Genomic DNA, 17,370 nt, shown 5'->3' on the forward strand with positions numbered 1-17,370 from the left:
CTCATATTCTCCATTTATCATATGTAACCTCTGAGAGTATGGTAGAATCTGCCAATATTCTAGAGCGAGTATGGCATTACTGTCTTACTCTTCAAGAAGGCTATCATGCTAGCTTTCCTCTTCTTGGAAGACAGTCAGAAGCGGAAGTCAGGGTACAAGGGAATAAAAAGCTTTAACTGCACGAAATAGATGCAGTTCCTGGAATTGTAGAAGGAACAAGTTGTAAAAATGTCAGTAAATTTTGAACTATTCCCAGAAAATAAGAAATGCTTTCAAACTCTGTTCACCTTGTTTCTAAGATGTAGAACTCCTTAAAGGGGTTGTTTACCTTAAGTGATCTTTTCTACAGACCCCCCAGTGTGGTCAGACCTGTGGTGGTAATCAAACTTGCCTGATCCACTGACGTTGTGCTCCATCTCCATCACTGTCCCCCTCAGCTAGACAGGTCCCGGGTCTCCATCTGACCCATCTGGTTTGGCGCCAGTTCATGACCTGTCACCCATGCATTATGTCACTGGGTCAGTGATGCGTGGGTGACATGTCACCACTGCAGCCAGTCAGGTTAGGAGACACAGTGGTGTCCAAAAGCCTGGAAAGAGCCCATTGCGGTACTAGGTCGTCCCACTCCCTGACTACTGAGAGACTTTCCTCCTTTTATGGATTCAGATATACATGAAAGTGGGTTGTATCACTCTCTGTTCTGCTGAATGGGTGAAAGGCCTTAAGGGCAAAGGAGGTCGTGTCAAAAGGGCATTGCTCTGACTAATACCACAGGGTAAGAATAGCATGACTTGACAGCTACCAACTTGCTTTCTTCTGTGGCGTCAGTACCATGCCAACTCAGTAACAGGGTCATACCTGACAAACTGGTTGCTATGGACACGTATCCTAACAACCACAGAATTTGCAGAATGCAGGATATCCCTAGCAACTACAGTCTCAGATTACTTATGTCTTTAGTAGACGGTAAAATTGCCACTAAACTGGAGGAAGAGTTTGGACAGAGGCTCTATCTGTTAGGAGACTTTAGATGGGGAGCCTTCTTAAATTATTATACTTGGCAATGTAACACATACCTTTATGTGCTTTGTACTAAACAGAACAACTATTCTTTTAGCTGGGCTTGATCCCCTTGGGTATGTGTATGAGGCAGGTACCACTACTGCCAGCCATTTCCCATTGGCTCTAGTGTTCTCTTAACACTGAGTGGTATAGAAATAATTTACGTGCATTAGATTTGGTACATTGCGCTCTTTATTTTTCCCATACTTGGGCATGAGACTCTTATATATACTACTTACTGTGGAGTCATGCAAGAGAAAGCTTGGCTTCATGCTAAACATTTTTCATAGCTTATATGTACCGGGAATTTGTTGTTGATATATTAAGTGGGCTGCAGTCAACCTCCATATGGAAAAATGTTTTACATCCTTGTTAGTGTAACTGTAAATCTGTGCTTTGACGTCCATTGAAGTGATTATTCAAGCCTCCCACACGCTCGTCCCCGGGTCCCTGTTGTAGCAAAGCAACTATTGTCAGAATGTTATGCCTTGATTAGACGAAATGCGAAGGATGAATATTGGAAATTTGAACTGTTCATTTAGCTCTAGGTGTGGGCTGCAGCGTCTAAATGGGGGGTTGTTTGGAAATGCAAGCCCACTTACTGCTTATGGAAAGTCCCGAAGTTAAAAATATGAACATGTAAATGCTTCGGATCTCATCGTAATAAACTTTTTTCAGCAAAAAATACAGTGTATAACTATAAGGCATGGAGTACAAAGCTGGTCCTTATATCAAAGGGGTTCTCTGGGCTATAGATATTGATGGCCTATCCTCAAGATAGGTCATCAATATCAGATAGGTGGTGGTCCGACCCCAGCAATCAGCTGCGACGCTGGAGTTACAGAGCTCTGTATACTATATAGTGGCTGTGCGTGGATACAGCAGATCAGCTCCCATTTAGTACACCGGTGCCAGAAATTAGTGTACGGAGACCTCTGCTTCCATTCTAAACACTGCTAGGCTCTGGAGTCGCAGCAACCCACAACAGCCGATCAGTGGGACCCCCACAATTTAATATTGATGACCTAAAGTATCCTGAGAATACGTTATCAAACTCTGTAGCCTGGAAAACCCCTTTAGGCAACATAATAATGAAAAATTTATTCATTCCAAGATGCCCGATCCAACTGCCCGGTCTTTATTTCCTCTGCCATCTGCCATCGGGAGACAGTCAGGAGGCCCCCAGACATGTTAGATAATCCGCCTATCGAGCTGAAATCAGCAAGTCTGGCTGACACTCATCTAATGTCTATGGCTACCTTGAGTTTTATGGAAAACCGTACCACATTTGCCATGACAAAGGGGTTGTCTCACTACAGTAAAGTTATCATGTAGAGAAAGTTAAGGCACTTACTAATGTATTGTGATTGTCCATATTGCCTCCTTTGCTGGCTGGATTCACTTTTCCATTGCATTATACACTGCTCGCTTCCATGGTTATGACCACCCTACATTATCCATGTCTCCTGCTTGACCTCAATGTTTTCCTACGAGGGGAAAAAGGTCTTGCAACAATCGCGCTAAGGGTCCATTCACACGTCCGCAAAATGGGTCCGCATCTGTTCCGTAATTTTGCGGAATGGGTGCGGACCCATTCATTTTCAATGGAGCCGCAAAAGATGCGGACAGCGTGTGCTGTCCGCATCTGTTCTTCCGTTCCGTGGCCCCGCAAAAAAATAGAACATGTCCTATTCTTGTCCGCAGCCACAGACAAGAAAAGGCATTTCTATTATAGCGCCGGTCATGTGCGGTCCGCAAATGCAGAAATGCACACGGCCGGTGTCTGTGTTTTGCGGATCCACAATTTGCGGACCGCAAAACAGTCGCGGACGTGTAAATGGACCCTAATCCTGACATATTCAGCATTCCTGCAATAACTACCAGTAACCTGCAAGTTACATTCTCATTATTCCACTGTTTGACCGTGAAGTCCTACCCCAAACCTCTACAGTCACTGGCTTATATCTCTAACTTCTGGCACTACAAATGATCACTTAAAATTCTGCACTTTTAAAGGTTATCGATTCATGAAAAACTTCCATATGAAGGTAATATAAAGGCATAAAACGAGTGCAGTTCTGTGTGCATTTCTAGGATTAAAAAGATATGGTGCAAGGGTGTGAATTTTATTACCGTCGCGGTATAGTTGTCAGCTCTTTCATACCATAGGGGGTTATTTAAACACTTCCCTACCAATGTTTGTTCAGTGTAGTTGGATGACTGCGCTTTCTAGGTCAACATTGTCAGGAAGGTTTTGTGAACTGTGCAACAAAACATTTAGTGGGACATTTCACATGCGGTTTTACTTGGGTGAGTCAAACTTTTCCTGTGGGAATAATATGCACGCTGTTTACTTTGAAAATGTCGTCAGTGTTGTGGGAGATGTGTGTGCATGGCGTAATGGCTTCTTTGTGAAGGTCTTTAGATTCTTCTGGGTTTATAATTCTTCATAGAGCATCTTAGTAGCTTTGCTGTGCATTTTTATTTGACTGATGCGTCCCTGTATGCCTTTCCCAAGGAGAGCAGCTGGGAGATAGAAGAGGCCCAGAGCAGAGCTGGCAATCTATCAGTTGTATCTGGTTTTCTGGCTTAAATCTTTGAAAAATATTTCGAATGATGACCCATTTTGCTTTTGCTTTTCTGTCAAATGTAATAAAGTGACATTATTTTCCTGAAACATAAGCAAACCATAAAAGTAACAAATGTAACATAGAAGGAAAAATAATAAAAAATTGTAACAAAAAAATGAAGTGCTAGGCTTGAAATGGAAAAAAATTCTCCAATCTGGTAGCAATTTGTAGGACATCCTGCAATATTTTCCTTTAATTTGAAAACCGATCAAAGATGAGAAAAAACTAATAAGTTTTGCGCTGACCTGCGATGGAAACCAAAACTAACAATAAATTGACATCTTTTTTTTTCCTTTTTTTTTTCTTTTTTACATTACGACCACCATAAATGTGAAGATTGTCATCCAACTATGGCTAAATTATCACTTAAAAGTTTTGTTTGTCTAAGGGATGTAGTGGGTGTTTAGGTGAGTAAAATATTGTATTTTGCCCAAGACCATACCATGAGTAGTGATGAGCGGGAGGTACCATATTCGATTTCGCGATATTTCGCGAATATTCGAATGAATATTCGCATTATTTTCGTCGAAATCGAATATTCGTAATTATTTTATTTTTCGCGAATAATATGCGAATAAATTTTTCGTACGATTTTTTTTCCTGTATAAGGCAACGTTCATATGACTATGGCTAGGCTAATATGTGTATTTTACGAAATTTCTTAATACTGCTCTAACTTCGTCTTTTAGAATATTCGTAATATTCTAAAAGACGGAGTTAGAGCAATATTACGAATATTCTAAAAGACGAAGTTAGAGCAATATTAAGAAATTTCGTATAATACACATAGATTGTAATTTAGCTAATATAGTGCTATAATCCTTTTTTTTTTTTCTTATCTAATTTTTTTGGCCTCTTCTGAACTTCAGTTTTTGGAAAATATGTACACTATTAAAAAAATTACTTTAGCAGTATATTAGCTAAATTACAATCTATATGTGTATTTTATGAAATTTCTTAATATTGCTATAACTTCGTCTTTTAGAATATTCGTAATATTGCTCTAACTTCGTCTTTTAGAATATTCGTAATATTGCTCTAACTCCGTCTTTTAGAATATTACGAATATGCCGTATTTTTCGTATTTTTCGAATATACAGGGAGTGCAGAATTATTAGGCAAGTTGTATTTTTGAGGATTAATTTTATTATTGAACAACAACCATGTTCTCAATGAACCCAAAAAACTCATTAATATCAAAGCTGAATATTTTTGGAAGTAGTTTTTAGTTTGTTTTTAGTTTTAGCTATTTTAGGGGGATATCTGTGTGTGCAGGTGACTATTACTGTCCATAATTATTAGGCAACTTAACAAAAAACAAATATATACCCATTTCAATTATTTATTTTTACCAGTGAAACCAATATAACATCTCAACATTCCCAAATATACATTTCTGACATTCAAAAACAAAACAAAAACAAATCAGTGACCAATATAGCCACCTTTCTTTGCAAGGACACTCAAAAGCCTGCCATCCATGGATTCTGTCAGTGTTTTGATCTGTTCACCATCAACATTGCGTGCAGCAGCAACCACAGCCTCCCAGACACTGTTCAGAGAGGTGTACTGTTTTCCCTCCTTGTAAATCTCACATTTGATGATGGACCACAGGTTCTCAATGGGGTTCAGATCAGGTGAACAAGGAGGCCATGTCATTAGATTTTCTTCTTTTATACCCTTTCTTGCCAGCCACGCTGTGGAGTACTTGGACGCGTGTGATGGAGCATTGTCCTGCATGAAAATCATGTTTTTCTTGAAGGATGCAGACTTCTTCCTGTACCACTGCATGAAAAGGTGTCTTCCAGAAACTGGCAGTAGGACTGGGAGTTGAGCTTGACTCCATCCTCAACCCGAAAAGGCCCCACAAGCTCATCTTTGATGATACCAGCCCAAACCAGTACTCCACCTCCACCTTGCTGGCGTCTGAGTTGGACTGGAGCTCTCTGCCCTTTACCAATCCAGCCACGGGCCCATCCATCTGGCCCATCAAGACTCACTCTCATTTCATCAGTCCATAAAACCTTAGAAAAATCTGTCTTGAGATATTTCTTGGCCCAGTCTTGAAGTTTCAGCTTGTGTGTCTTGTTCAGTGGTGGTCGTCTTTCAGCCTTTCTTACCTTGGCCATGTCTCTGAGTATTGGACACCTTGTGCTTTTGGGCACTCCAGTGATGTACAGCTCTGAAATATGGCAAAACTGGTGGCAAGTGGCATCTTGGCAGCTGCACGCTTGACTTTTCTCAGTTCATGGGCAGTTATTTTGCGCCTTGGTTTTTCCACACGCTTCTTGCGATCCTGTTGACTATTTTGAATGAAACGCTTGATTGTTCGATGATCACGCTTCAGAAGCTTTGCAATTTTAAGAGTGCTGCATCCCTCTGCAAGATATCTCACTATTTTTGACTTTTCTGAGCCTGTCAAGTCCTTCTTTTGACCCATTTTGCCAAAGGAAAGGAAGTTGCCTAATAATTATGCACACCTAATATAGGGTGTTGATGTCATTAGACCACACCCCTTCTCATTACAGAGATGCACATCACCTAATATGCTTAATTGGTAGTAGGCTTTCGAGCCTATACAGCTTGGAGTAAGACAACATGCATAAAGAGGATGATGTGGTCAAAATACTCATTTGCCTAATAATTCTGCACGCAGTGTAGTGCTATATTCTTGATTTTCGTATATAGCACTATTTTCGAAAAATTTCGAGTCATTTCATCAGTCAAGTATTACTATGCTTATTGCTAATGCTTAAAGCTTGTGTGCGGATCGCATGTTGTAAAGACGTTTTTTTTTCGCAAAGGCAAAGGCTAGGTTATGTTCCATGACAAGCAACCGTGCCGAGAATTCACTTGACATGTAAAAAGTGTTCAGTTAGGCTACTTTCACACTAGCGTTCGGGTGTCCGCTCGTGCGCACCGTTTGAAGGGGCTCACGAGCGGCCCCGAACGCATCCGTCTGGCCCCAATGCATTCTCAGTGGAGGCGGATCCACTGAGAATGCATCCGCCTGCCAGCGTTCAGCCTCCGCTCCGCTCAGTGAGCGGACACCTGAACGCTGCTTGCAGCGTTCGGGTGTCCGCCTGGCCGTGCGGAGGCGAGCGGATCCGTCCACACTTACAATGTAAGTCAATGGGGACGGATCCACTTGAAGATGACACTATATGGCTCAATCTTCAAGTGGATCCGTTCCCCATTGACTTTCAATGTAAAGTCTGAACGGATCCGCTCAGACAACTTTCACACTTAGAAAATTTTCTAAGTTTTAATGCAGACGCATCCGTTCTGAACGGATGCGAACGTCTGCATTATCGGAGCGGATCCGTCTGATGAAACATCAGACGGATCCGCTCCAAACGCAAGTGTGAAAGTAGCCTTACTCATATAATTTTGACTCTTTCTTATATTGTATGCGAAAATTCGCTACCATTAAATTCCTAAAAAAATTCTGTTCGTGTAATGGTTAGCTGGCTCATCCAAACTACTGTTAGCTGCTTTTGCTTATAGCTTGTGTGTGATTTATAATATGTGAGTTGTTCTAAATGCATTGGGCCTAATAAATTATATTTCTATTATTTTATTAGCTTAAAAGGAAACGAAATTTCGTTTTAACGAATATAGAGGCAAATATTCTTATTCTTCGCGAATTCTGGAAGTTGCCATATTCGCAATAAAAATTCGAAATTCGAATATTCGCGCTCAACACTAACCATGAGCTACTGTTGTCTAATATCGCGGGGCCAGAGACCTAAGAGGTCACAATCTGCGACTTTTCCTCACTCACTCCAGGTCTAAAAATGTGGGCGGGGAAGGGGACGAGCCGGCAGGAACATCTTATTTATCATTTTCTACACCTGTTTAAAATGCCAGCAAGGAAGCTGGCTTACATTTAGACTGGCGCTGGATCCACCGCAAGCTAAACAGCTGATTGGCGTGCCTGCAGGGGGTTGTATCCCCACCAATTTTGTTGCAAGTGGCGTTTCTTCGTCACAGCTATGAGTTGCGGCATATTTAATTCTGCAGCACAGAATGCCGGAGAATGCCCCAAATTTATGATGACTCCTGTACCTCATCATAAATTTAGTTACTTTCTCTGTCAGCACAGGAGATTTCAAAGACTGGCTCCACCAAAGTCGCTTTACATGCTCATACTTGCGGTATGTTACCACTACAGCCAAACATACAGGAGAGTTGTTAAACTGGTGCACAAAAAAAATGGCTTAGTTGCCCATTGCCACCAATCAGATTCCAACTTTCAATTTTCAGAGCTTTTTGGAAAATGAAACGTGGAATCTGATTGGTTGATATAGGCAACTAAGCCATCTCTACTTTACACCAGTTTTGATAAATCGCCCACAGAGTTTTTGAAAAGGGATTTATGAGCTCCCATTCACACATTGGTTTTTTTTTCTGTAGTTTTGTGTTAGTTTTAGAGCACACAGTACTTTTTTAAAGTTCTCTAGGTATAGTCTTGCTGTGGCTCTTTTTCACCATTTACATTTGCGGTAAAAAACTGCAGAATTGAAAACCACATGTGAAAACGGCTTGTGCTGAGTTTACATTTAGTATTTCATATGTGGTTTGATCAGAAACAGTTGTAGGAATACTTTGCAGACCTGTTTTCTCTTGAAGTTCCAGGCTTTAGACATGCAGCAGAACAAGTTCAGCGCAAGTTTGCAGTTTGAGACTAAAAGATACCCAGAGGACAAGAACTATGCCTATCATGGCATACGGACGTTGTAGAAGGAGGTCCTCTTCTCTGAACACCGCCATAGTGGCTCCCTCCCTGGCATACCCAGATCTAGTGTTACATGGTAGACCTTTCATATGAAAAAAAAGTTGAAATTGATATTGCAACCAGACATTGCCACATGGATTACCAGTAGGCCGGCAGCGGTCAGTGCTCTGGAGCTACATCGAATGGCCTGTGAAAAAGGTGCCAGTGAGCAGATGTTCATTCATTGGGGGATTGTGTCTTTTGGTCGGCACCTAAAATCATTGGGAGAGATTTATCAAACTGGTGTAAAGTAGAACTGGCTTAGTTGCCCATAGCAACCAATCAGATTCTTCCTTTCATTTTCCAAAGGAGCTGTCAAAAATGAAAGGTGGATTCTGATTGGTTGCTATGGGCCACTAAGCCAGGTCTACTTTACACCAGTTTGATAAATGACTCCCATTGTTTCTGTGCAACAGATCACCCTGTAAAAACAAGGATCTGCTGCCCAGACACAATGAAACTGTATGGTATTGTAGCGATTCCTCATCCCCATACACAGTAGAAGATAAGGCTCTTATCTTTTCTGTTCGTTCCTGATAATTGTCCATGTAAAAGGATCTTAAAGGGGTTTTCCAAGAGTTTTTTTTTTTTTCTGATGACCGTCCCGATCCTCTGGATAGATCATCAGTGTCGGATCAGTGGGGGTCCAATCAGCACAGCAGCCTCCTCACATTGTACAGCGGCTGTGCTTGGTATGGCAGCTCAGCCCCATTCTCTTCAATGGCTCTGAGTTGCTCCTATGCACCAATGAACGTGATGTCACATGGCCTAGGCAAAGCTGCAGAATGCTGCAGCCTTCTGAAATAGCTGATTAGCGAGGGTCCTGGGTGTTGGACCCCCAATGATCAGATACTGATGACCTATCCAGAGGATCGGGACGGTCATCAGTAAAAAAAAAAAAAACGTAATCTGTAAAAAAATACAACCTCTCAGAAAACCCCTCTAACAGCTGGAGTGCAGACAGAGGCTAGCATAGGCTTGGCACTTCTGAACTTTGCTGCGAAGCCAGTGCAACCACTGAGGAGTGTGATGAACCTTAGGCCTCATTCACACAGCTATGTATGTGCATAGATCCATGCATATGTTACACCTCAGATCTGTAATAAGGGCCCATTATGTGTAACTTTCTGACACCGATCCCATGTACTGGGTCATTATCCTAAACGGCAAGCATTTGGGAAAGATAACAAGTGAGGGCCACCAAATCTATGCATATTGACCCAATTGTCAAAATGTCACTAGAAGTCTGTTTGAGATGGATATTTGCTAGCAGGATTTGTGATAAATCTCTTGAGCGAGGTAGTCGGGTGTGTTTTCTGCGTTCATGCTTTAACTCACATGCCCTTCCTGAGTTTTAGATCATTGGCAGTGACTGATACAAGCAGACAAATGGTGCTTCATTAAAACTGCATTTTAGTTTGGAGTTGTAAGCGAGGCACAGTCTTATTTTTTTTTCCAGCAGACTGACAGAAATTCCCGACGCTGACTCCTTCAGCCCCTCCACTCCCTAACGATGGATATTTCGCACTTAATTAGTTCTGCTTGCTTGTCTGATTCAGGTTAATGTTGCATGTCTAAACACTGCTTTGCACAGTGTCTCAGGTGCCAAACTGCTGATCGGGTTATATATTTGGGCCAGTTTCCTTTTTATTCATTTTTTTTCCCTTAAAGGCAAAGGTCGAGTTTTCACCTGCTTCGTTGAACCAAGGAAGTGATTAGAAGTTTGTCAGGAAATAATTCTATTAGATTAATGTACCACTTGTTTGCAACTCATTTTTTGAATGTATCTGTCGGAACGATTGTAATAGTTATATTTAGTTGGCCTTGAGTCCTAGGCGTTTGCTGTCACAACCGATTATGTATCATCTGAAATGACAAGCGCTGAAGAAGTTTACTCAGAAAATAATGACTCTGTATAGACGGCAGGGAGAAACCAAGGATAACCCAAGGATCACCCAAGGCTCGGTGGATTATGAATAGAGCAGTTTCTGCCAATGTTGATTGACGAGATGCAGCTCGGGAACTTTGCTCTTCCTACAGTGCTAAACCTGATCATCAGTGTTGTCATTCATTGTAAGCTTCACGGCTTTGTAAGACTAGCAGAAAATGATGCTGCAGATACCTGCTTGGTCCCTGGGTTGTTCAAGTTTAATCCCCTATAGGCCACCGATAGACCTTAGGGTGTAGAAGTAATGTTTGCCATTAAAACTTTCTCTCCGTTTTTGATCCTCTTCTGTTTTTGGCTTCATATGTTGCAAGAAAAATAAAACTGCCGATTGATGCACCACACAGAGAACCTATGGGTCTGAAATGACCGCGCATTAGTTACAAGCTGTGCCCCAGAACTATTACTTTTGTAATATGGCATTGTACTAGGCACCATACAGTGACTCGCGTAGTGCCAGGCTGTAAAGCTTCCTTGTGCCTCCATATGGACATCTACTCCACTTTTACTTATTAGGGGTTGTGAGATACCATCCCCATTTTCTTTCTGGGGTGCAGTCATACTAAGTGCATTTTGCCTTTGCACTGATTCTACGTGTGCATTTCTAAATTCTCATTCAAAGCCAGCATTGGTGCTCTGTGATTTTTGTAGGTCTAAGGCCTTATGCACAACGGAAACGGAAGCCGTCCGTGTGCCTTCTGCAATTTGTGGAATGGAATGGGCAGCCCATTGTAGAAATGCCTATTCTTGCCCACAAAACGGACAAGAATAGGACATGTTATATATTTTTTGCGGGGCCACGGAATGGAGCAACGGAGTGCTGTCCGCATCTTTTGCGGCCCCATTGAAGTGAATGGGTCCGCATCCGAGCAGCAAAAACTGCGGCTCGGATGCGGACCAAAACAACGGCCGTGTGCATGAGGCCTAATAATACAAAAGGGGGCTTCCAGCATAAAAGCTAGTGCAGACATGAATTGGGCATTTGCTAATTGCAACCAGTCACTTTTTTTTCTTTATACTCGCACTGAAAGATTTATTAACGCTACCTGCTCCATATTTTCTGCAATACTTTTATACAGTAGTCCCAGATCCTCAATATATTGTGTTGCCCAAAGTTTCTAATGAGAACATTTTATTTTGTACTCTCTTCCTTCATCTAATGCAACGGGGCAGATTTAATATTGATGTCTTTAAATTTAGAACTGACCAAGCAGGCAGAAGATGCACCAAATTTATGAAGCTGTGCAGTTTGGCGCATCTTGTTAGATACAGTCCTTTGTTAAAGACTGGAGTTTGATATGGCAGTCTTGGTACAACGCCTGCTGGCATATGATGTGACCGAGGTATTAAGAGGCGCAGGCCAATTAATACATTTGTCATGTCCGTAAGCCTGAAACTAAAACCTACGCTTCCAAGGACATGGCATAGATTTGTATAATTTCTGGTGTAAACTATAGTAAATGTGGTGGCCATGCCCCTTTTGCTAAGCCCCACAGCTTTTTAAGAGCAATTTGAGCAAATTTTTCAGGAATCTGGCAGATTTGTATTGGTAAAGCTACGCTGTTGACTTTTCTTTAGGAAAGTACTCTGGAAAGTATGAGTTAAGGCTTTTCTGTCATTTACTGCACTGTTGTGTCAAGACTGCATAAATGTTCTACATTGTGCCATATATGTTCTACATTGTGTCATACTGGACTACTCTGAAGAAATTATTGAGGGCCTATCCTTCACAAAGCATATGTAGATTCCCTTTAAAGGGGGTTTCTGAGATACTGATATTGATGGCCTACACTCAGGATAGGTTACCAATATCTGATGAATGGGGGTCCGACTACCGGTACCCCTGGTAATCAGCTATTTGAAGAGTTTGCAGTGCTTTGGTGAGCATTGCGGCCTCTTTGTAGGCCTGTTATGTCATTGTCATCGGTCACATGGCCGAGGCGCCGCACAGTCCTATTCAAATGAATGGCTCTGAACTGCAATACCAAGCTCAGCTACTATCCAGTGGATGGTGCTGTGCTTGGTAAGCTGTGAGGAGGCCGCAACATTCAACGGAATGTTCCAGCCTCCTCAAACATCTGATCGGCGGGTGTCCCAGGTGTCCGACCTCCACCGATCTGGTATTGATGACCTATCCTGAGGGTCCTGACACACGTTCAGGCTTTGATGCAAAATCAGGTGTGGATCATAGCAAGAGAGAAAGTATTTGGACAAATACTACTTCTCCCCTTTTTTAATCCACTCCTGGCTTTGGCTTCAAAATGGATAATCATCAATATCGGAATCTCCGAAAACTCCTTTAATTGTATTGCAAACAGCTGTCATCCTTTCACAAGTGGGCCGCATTGGCAACAAGGACTGATGAATTTTTCTGCAAATCAGTCCAAGCAAGTAACAACAGTGACAAGTCCTCTGCTCCGAATAGGGTTTGCTGTTGGACCCTATAAGCCCAGTTATCGTTGGATCATGTTAGAACCTAGACCAACTCTGACCAAGGTCATGTCTATATGAACTAAATGTGTATCAATCTCCGCTCCATATCCACAGACTAATAGACAACTCTGCTTACAAATGTTCAGATTGCATCTCCCATGGCTGATCCTATTCCCCTAGCTTATCACTGGAGATAATTATTTATTACCCAGACCTGGTGGAGTTCATTTGTGTCACGTCCTAATGCATGGAAATTTATGCTGATTTAAATAGCGTAAAAATGGCCTTTTAATAACTCTGTTGCAGCTGCAGATTGCCTACAAATAGAAGAAGCGACATCATAATCCATTGCCATTGAGTCGGCCTGCCGGTCTACAATGCAGTATTACTGTTTTGCACTGCTCATCATGCTGCTGCCAGCAAGCTATTGTACATCTATGAAATCGCCCCGGCTTAGAGGACGGATTTCTCCAGATAGAAGAAATATTAGACCGAATATTATTCTTGTCCTCACAGATGACCAGGACGTGGAATTAGGTGAGCGCTCTTTATGCATGCCTTTTATATATTTGCAATCCACAGAATGGTACAGTAGTCTAGTCTGAATATGGATTTATTCTCCAGATTCGTTGCAGAGATTTCATTCATCTGAATTGAGCTTGTTGTACAGGCTGCAGAAGCAACCCCATTCATATAAATGGAACAGATTTTCAGTTGCTGAAATTTCTCTTACAAGTCTGCCGCATGTGAATATGTAAAGATATTAGCCCTTGTATAGTCTTTGTGGTGAAAGAACTTCTGACCCCTTCCCTTAAGGGCTCATGCACACGAATGCATTTTTTGTCCGCCTCCGATCCACATTTTTTTCAGGTAGGATGCTGACCCATTCACTTAATAAATGGGGCACACAAAAGATGCAGAAAGCACTCCATGTGCTATCCGCATGTCCGTTCCCTGCCGTCCGTAAAATTATAGAACATGTCATATTCTTGTCTTGCATTACGGACAAGAATAGGACAGTTGCATTAGGAGACGGCCGCTCCGCAAAATGTGGAATGCGCACAGCCGGTATCATTGTTTTGCATATCCGCAATTTGCGGACCACAAGACAGCCAACGGTCGTGTGCATGAGCCCTAAGTATGATCTAGAATCTAAGATGTCATCTTAAAAGAACTTACATTCAGGTAGTGAGACTAGAACAATTGCATTAACAGTCATCCCTATACTAACGATAATTGGTGCATGTAAATGGAACTTAATGAGTTCCAGTGGACATGCTGTATTGTCAAATGACGCTCATTAAAAAGGTCTCATAGATGAATTTAACAACTGGAAAGCCAGAAAATGGTGCTAATTTTGGTGCAAGTCTAGCCCTGCTCACAGACATAGATTTGCTTTTGTTAGTTTTGGACAGTCTCGAAGGTGCGTGCCTTTTAATAAATTTGCCACTAATTATTCCAACTTTTCTTTTCTTAGACTAGTATAGAGAGGAGTGAATTGATTCGTATGAGTTCTTCACCTGCTAGGGGCTGTCCGCGCTGATAAAGAATCCTCCCCTGTCACTTGATTGACAGGGCCGGACATCTTACCCGACACTAACAATCTCACACCTGCATCCAAGCACAGAGGCTAGCGGCACATGCACAGTCGCTGCTCTGGAAGCGGAAGGAGTGCGAAAGCAGAGCCTTGGCATTTGCGCTGCTACTCGGAGCAGTGGTGCACGAGCGAGACTGTTAGGGCCGGGAGAGATGTCCGGCCCTGTCAGTCAAGAGAAAGGTGAAGAACTCTTGTTGATGAGATGAATCAGATGATATTAATTGATTCCCTCATCTCTAGACTGGTGTAAGGAAAGCTAGTCTTAATAAGTGATAAATGTGAGTCACAGTACATAAGCTATACTGGGATTCTCCATAGGGCAACATGCCCTATAGGTCAATGCTGATCATAAGAGCAGCGTGCTAAAATTACAAAAAACAGAGGCTTTAGCATGAAGTACCATCATACAGTTTTCTTTAGAAGCAATTTTAGGAACATATGCTGCAGTTTATTGTGTGTAGTGGTAGTGGTTTGTCTTAGTTTTGCCCCACAAGTGCAACATATGAATACACCCTTAGGGCTTTTTCACACGAGCGAGTCATTGCGGGAATCCCACTCCATGTGCGAGCGTGATCCTCCGTTCACACGGCATTATCATGATTTATAATGCTGTGTGCCTCTGCTTGACCTTACTTCTACAGAATCATAGTGACATAAAGTTGTCAGTATGATCCTGTAGAAGTAAGGTCATGCAGAGACACACAGCATTATAAATCATGATAATGCCCTGCGCTCTTGCAAGTCCAGAACGGAGGATCATGCTCACACATGGAGCGTGGTTCCTTTAATGGACTCACTCGTGTGAAACAGCTCTTATAGATAGCACAGATTCTCGAGAACCTGCCTGTGCTTTATACTGCTAAGATATTTTTTATTTAATTTTTTTAAAGTATTATTTTTATGCTTTTACAAAAAGGTGCTCCAACATCAATCAGCAGCACAAGTCACACGAGCAGTTGAAGGTTTTGGTGTTCTCAAAAAGTCCCCACATCCAGTACACGTCGCCTTTAGAGATTAGAAAATAAATGTGGATGTTTTCCGTGACGCCCTTGGGCTGGTATTGCAGCTCTGTTTACTTCAAGTAAAACACTGCTGGTGTCATTTATCTTCTCCACTGTAGTTAAAAAGATTGTCCAGGCTTAGAAAAGCGTGGCTATTTTCTTCCAAAAAGAGTGCCATAACTGTCTACAGGTTGCGTGTAGTGTGTGGTTTTGCGGCTCAGCCCTATTTACTTCCATAGAGCTAAGTTAGAATACCAGTCATAAACCATGGACAGATGTGGTGCTGTTTTTGGAAGAAGAAAAGTCATGTTGTTCAGATGCTGGACAACCCATTTAATGAAGCTCGGATGCTACTCCAGCTATTGCCTAGCAAAAAGCATGACTGAAAAAAACTAGGTACAGTAAGTAAACTGGTTGACACACATACATGTCTATATACGTTAGCAAAGAATATTATTTATTTCAGGATCGTTGCAGGTGATGAACAAGACCAGAAAAATCATGGAAGAAGGAGGGGCACATTTTGTCAATGCCTTTGTGACAACTCCTATGTGTTGTCCATCCCGTTCGTCGATGCTTACTGGGAAATACGTTCACAACCACAACATCTATACAAACAATGAAAACTGCTCCTCTCCTTCTTGGCAAGCCATGCATGAACCTCGCACCTTTGCAGTATATCTCAATAATACAGGATACAGGACAGGTAAGATCTATTAGTATTATTGCAAGCCTCCTTAATGGACAAAGGAGATTCCATTAGCGCAGACTGGTTTTAGAGATCAAATAGGAGTATGGGGTGTGATTTGCACTAGAAATATGGAATTATATCCAAGATACTAAATAATTATCTCTATTGGGTGTCCCACAGATTTATAATATAGGCAAGGTTGACTGACTCACAGAGATATCCCAGACGGCCTCTATGGGGCCCCAGGTCAGATTGGTCTTCACTTTCCCATGAGTGTGGGGGGGGTTGTACATGAACTTTGGACTATGCTTTATGATAGAAAGGTGGGAGGGGGGCATAAGGTGGGGCCAGCACTAGATGAGGGTCTGTATTTCTATTTTTCATATGTGTACACCTATAAATGCAGTTGTATAAAGCTACAGCAATTTTTGTTTTTACAAAAAGTTCTAGTTTTTTTTTAAATTGCTAAAAATTATTATAAAGAATTAAAATGAATCTACTGCTAACGATTTTCCTGTAGTTGTTAGTATTAATTTAGACGTCTTGTGGACCCGCACAGCTTGCCAGCAAAATACTTTTCTTATTCTCATTGTCTCACTCTTGTCCTGAACTCTGAACCCATCACAGAGTTCTCATTCTTAAAGAGATAGCATTCATCAGAAAAATCTGCATTCTGTCACGGATGCATCAATGGTTCCCTTGGTACAATAAGGCAATGGGCATTTAATAGGCTTCTAAGTATTTTCAGCACTGAATAAAACAGGAAATTCCATGTTAATTGGGAAAGAGATTTATAAGAACTGATCCAGCCTGTACTGGCATCATGTGATGCTCATATTCTGCCATTATACCTGAAATATTAACCGGAAAATCATGGATTCTTTAACATTAATTTCTAGTTATTGCTTATAATATTAATGTCTTTAAAAAAAAGGGTACTGAATCAAATCCAAACAGATTTAGAGCTTTTTTGGGCTATGCTATGTTTAAAGGGGTAGTCAAGATTTAAAGGGGGTTTAACATTGATTTCTAGATCCTAGCCCTCTTAGATGTCCTTTCAGCTCTCCTAACATGTGAGTTTTAGTGAATAATTGTATTCCCCATGAAATAACAATTTTGAAGAATCTTTTTCTAGAACTCTGCATTGTGCCTTCCTCTGTTATTCCTCCTAGACATGTTTGCATTAAATGACAACTGGGTGTTAACAGTTAGGGGTGTGTCCATACACCGTCTG

The 17,370-nt window shown here is 41.6% G+C and overlaps 1 protein-coding gene across 2 annotated transcripts in view; it reads left to right on the forward strand.

Annotated features, from left to right (window-relative positions):
• The window catches only part of SULF1 (sulfatase 1), a 113,875-nt gene that overhangs the window by 40,120 nt on the left and 56,385 nt on the right, over nucleotides 1-17,370 (forward strand). For both annotated transcript variants that reach the window (XM_040431223.1, XM_040431224.1), the window contains exons 3-4: nucleotides 13,154-13,384; nucleotides 15,912-16,151. In XM_040431223.1, coding sequence (XP_040287157.1) covers nucleotides 13,225-13,384; nucleotides 15,912-16,151 — 400 coding nt within the window. In that variant the 5' untranslated portion in view covers nucleotides 13,154-13,224. The remainder of the gene's footprint in view (nucleotides 1-13,153; nucleotides 13,385-15,911; nucleotides 16,152-17,370) is intronic.

This window comes from Bufo bufo, chromosome 5 (genome assembly GCF_905171765.1).
Source record: "Bufo bufo chromosome 5, aBufBuf1.1, whole genome shotgun sequence".
Lineage (NCBI taxonomy): Eukaryota > Metazoa > Chordata > Amphibia > Anura > Bufonidae > Bufo > Bufo bufo.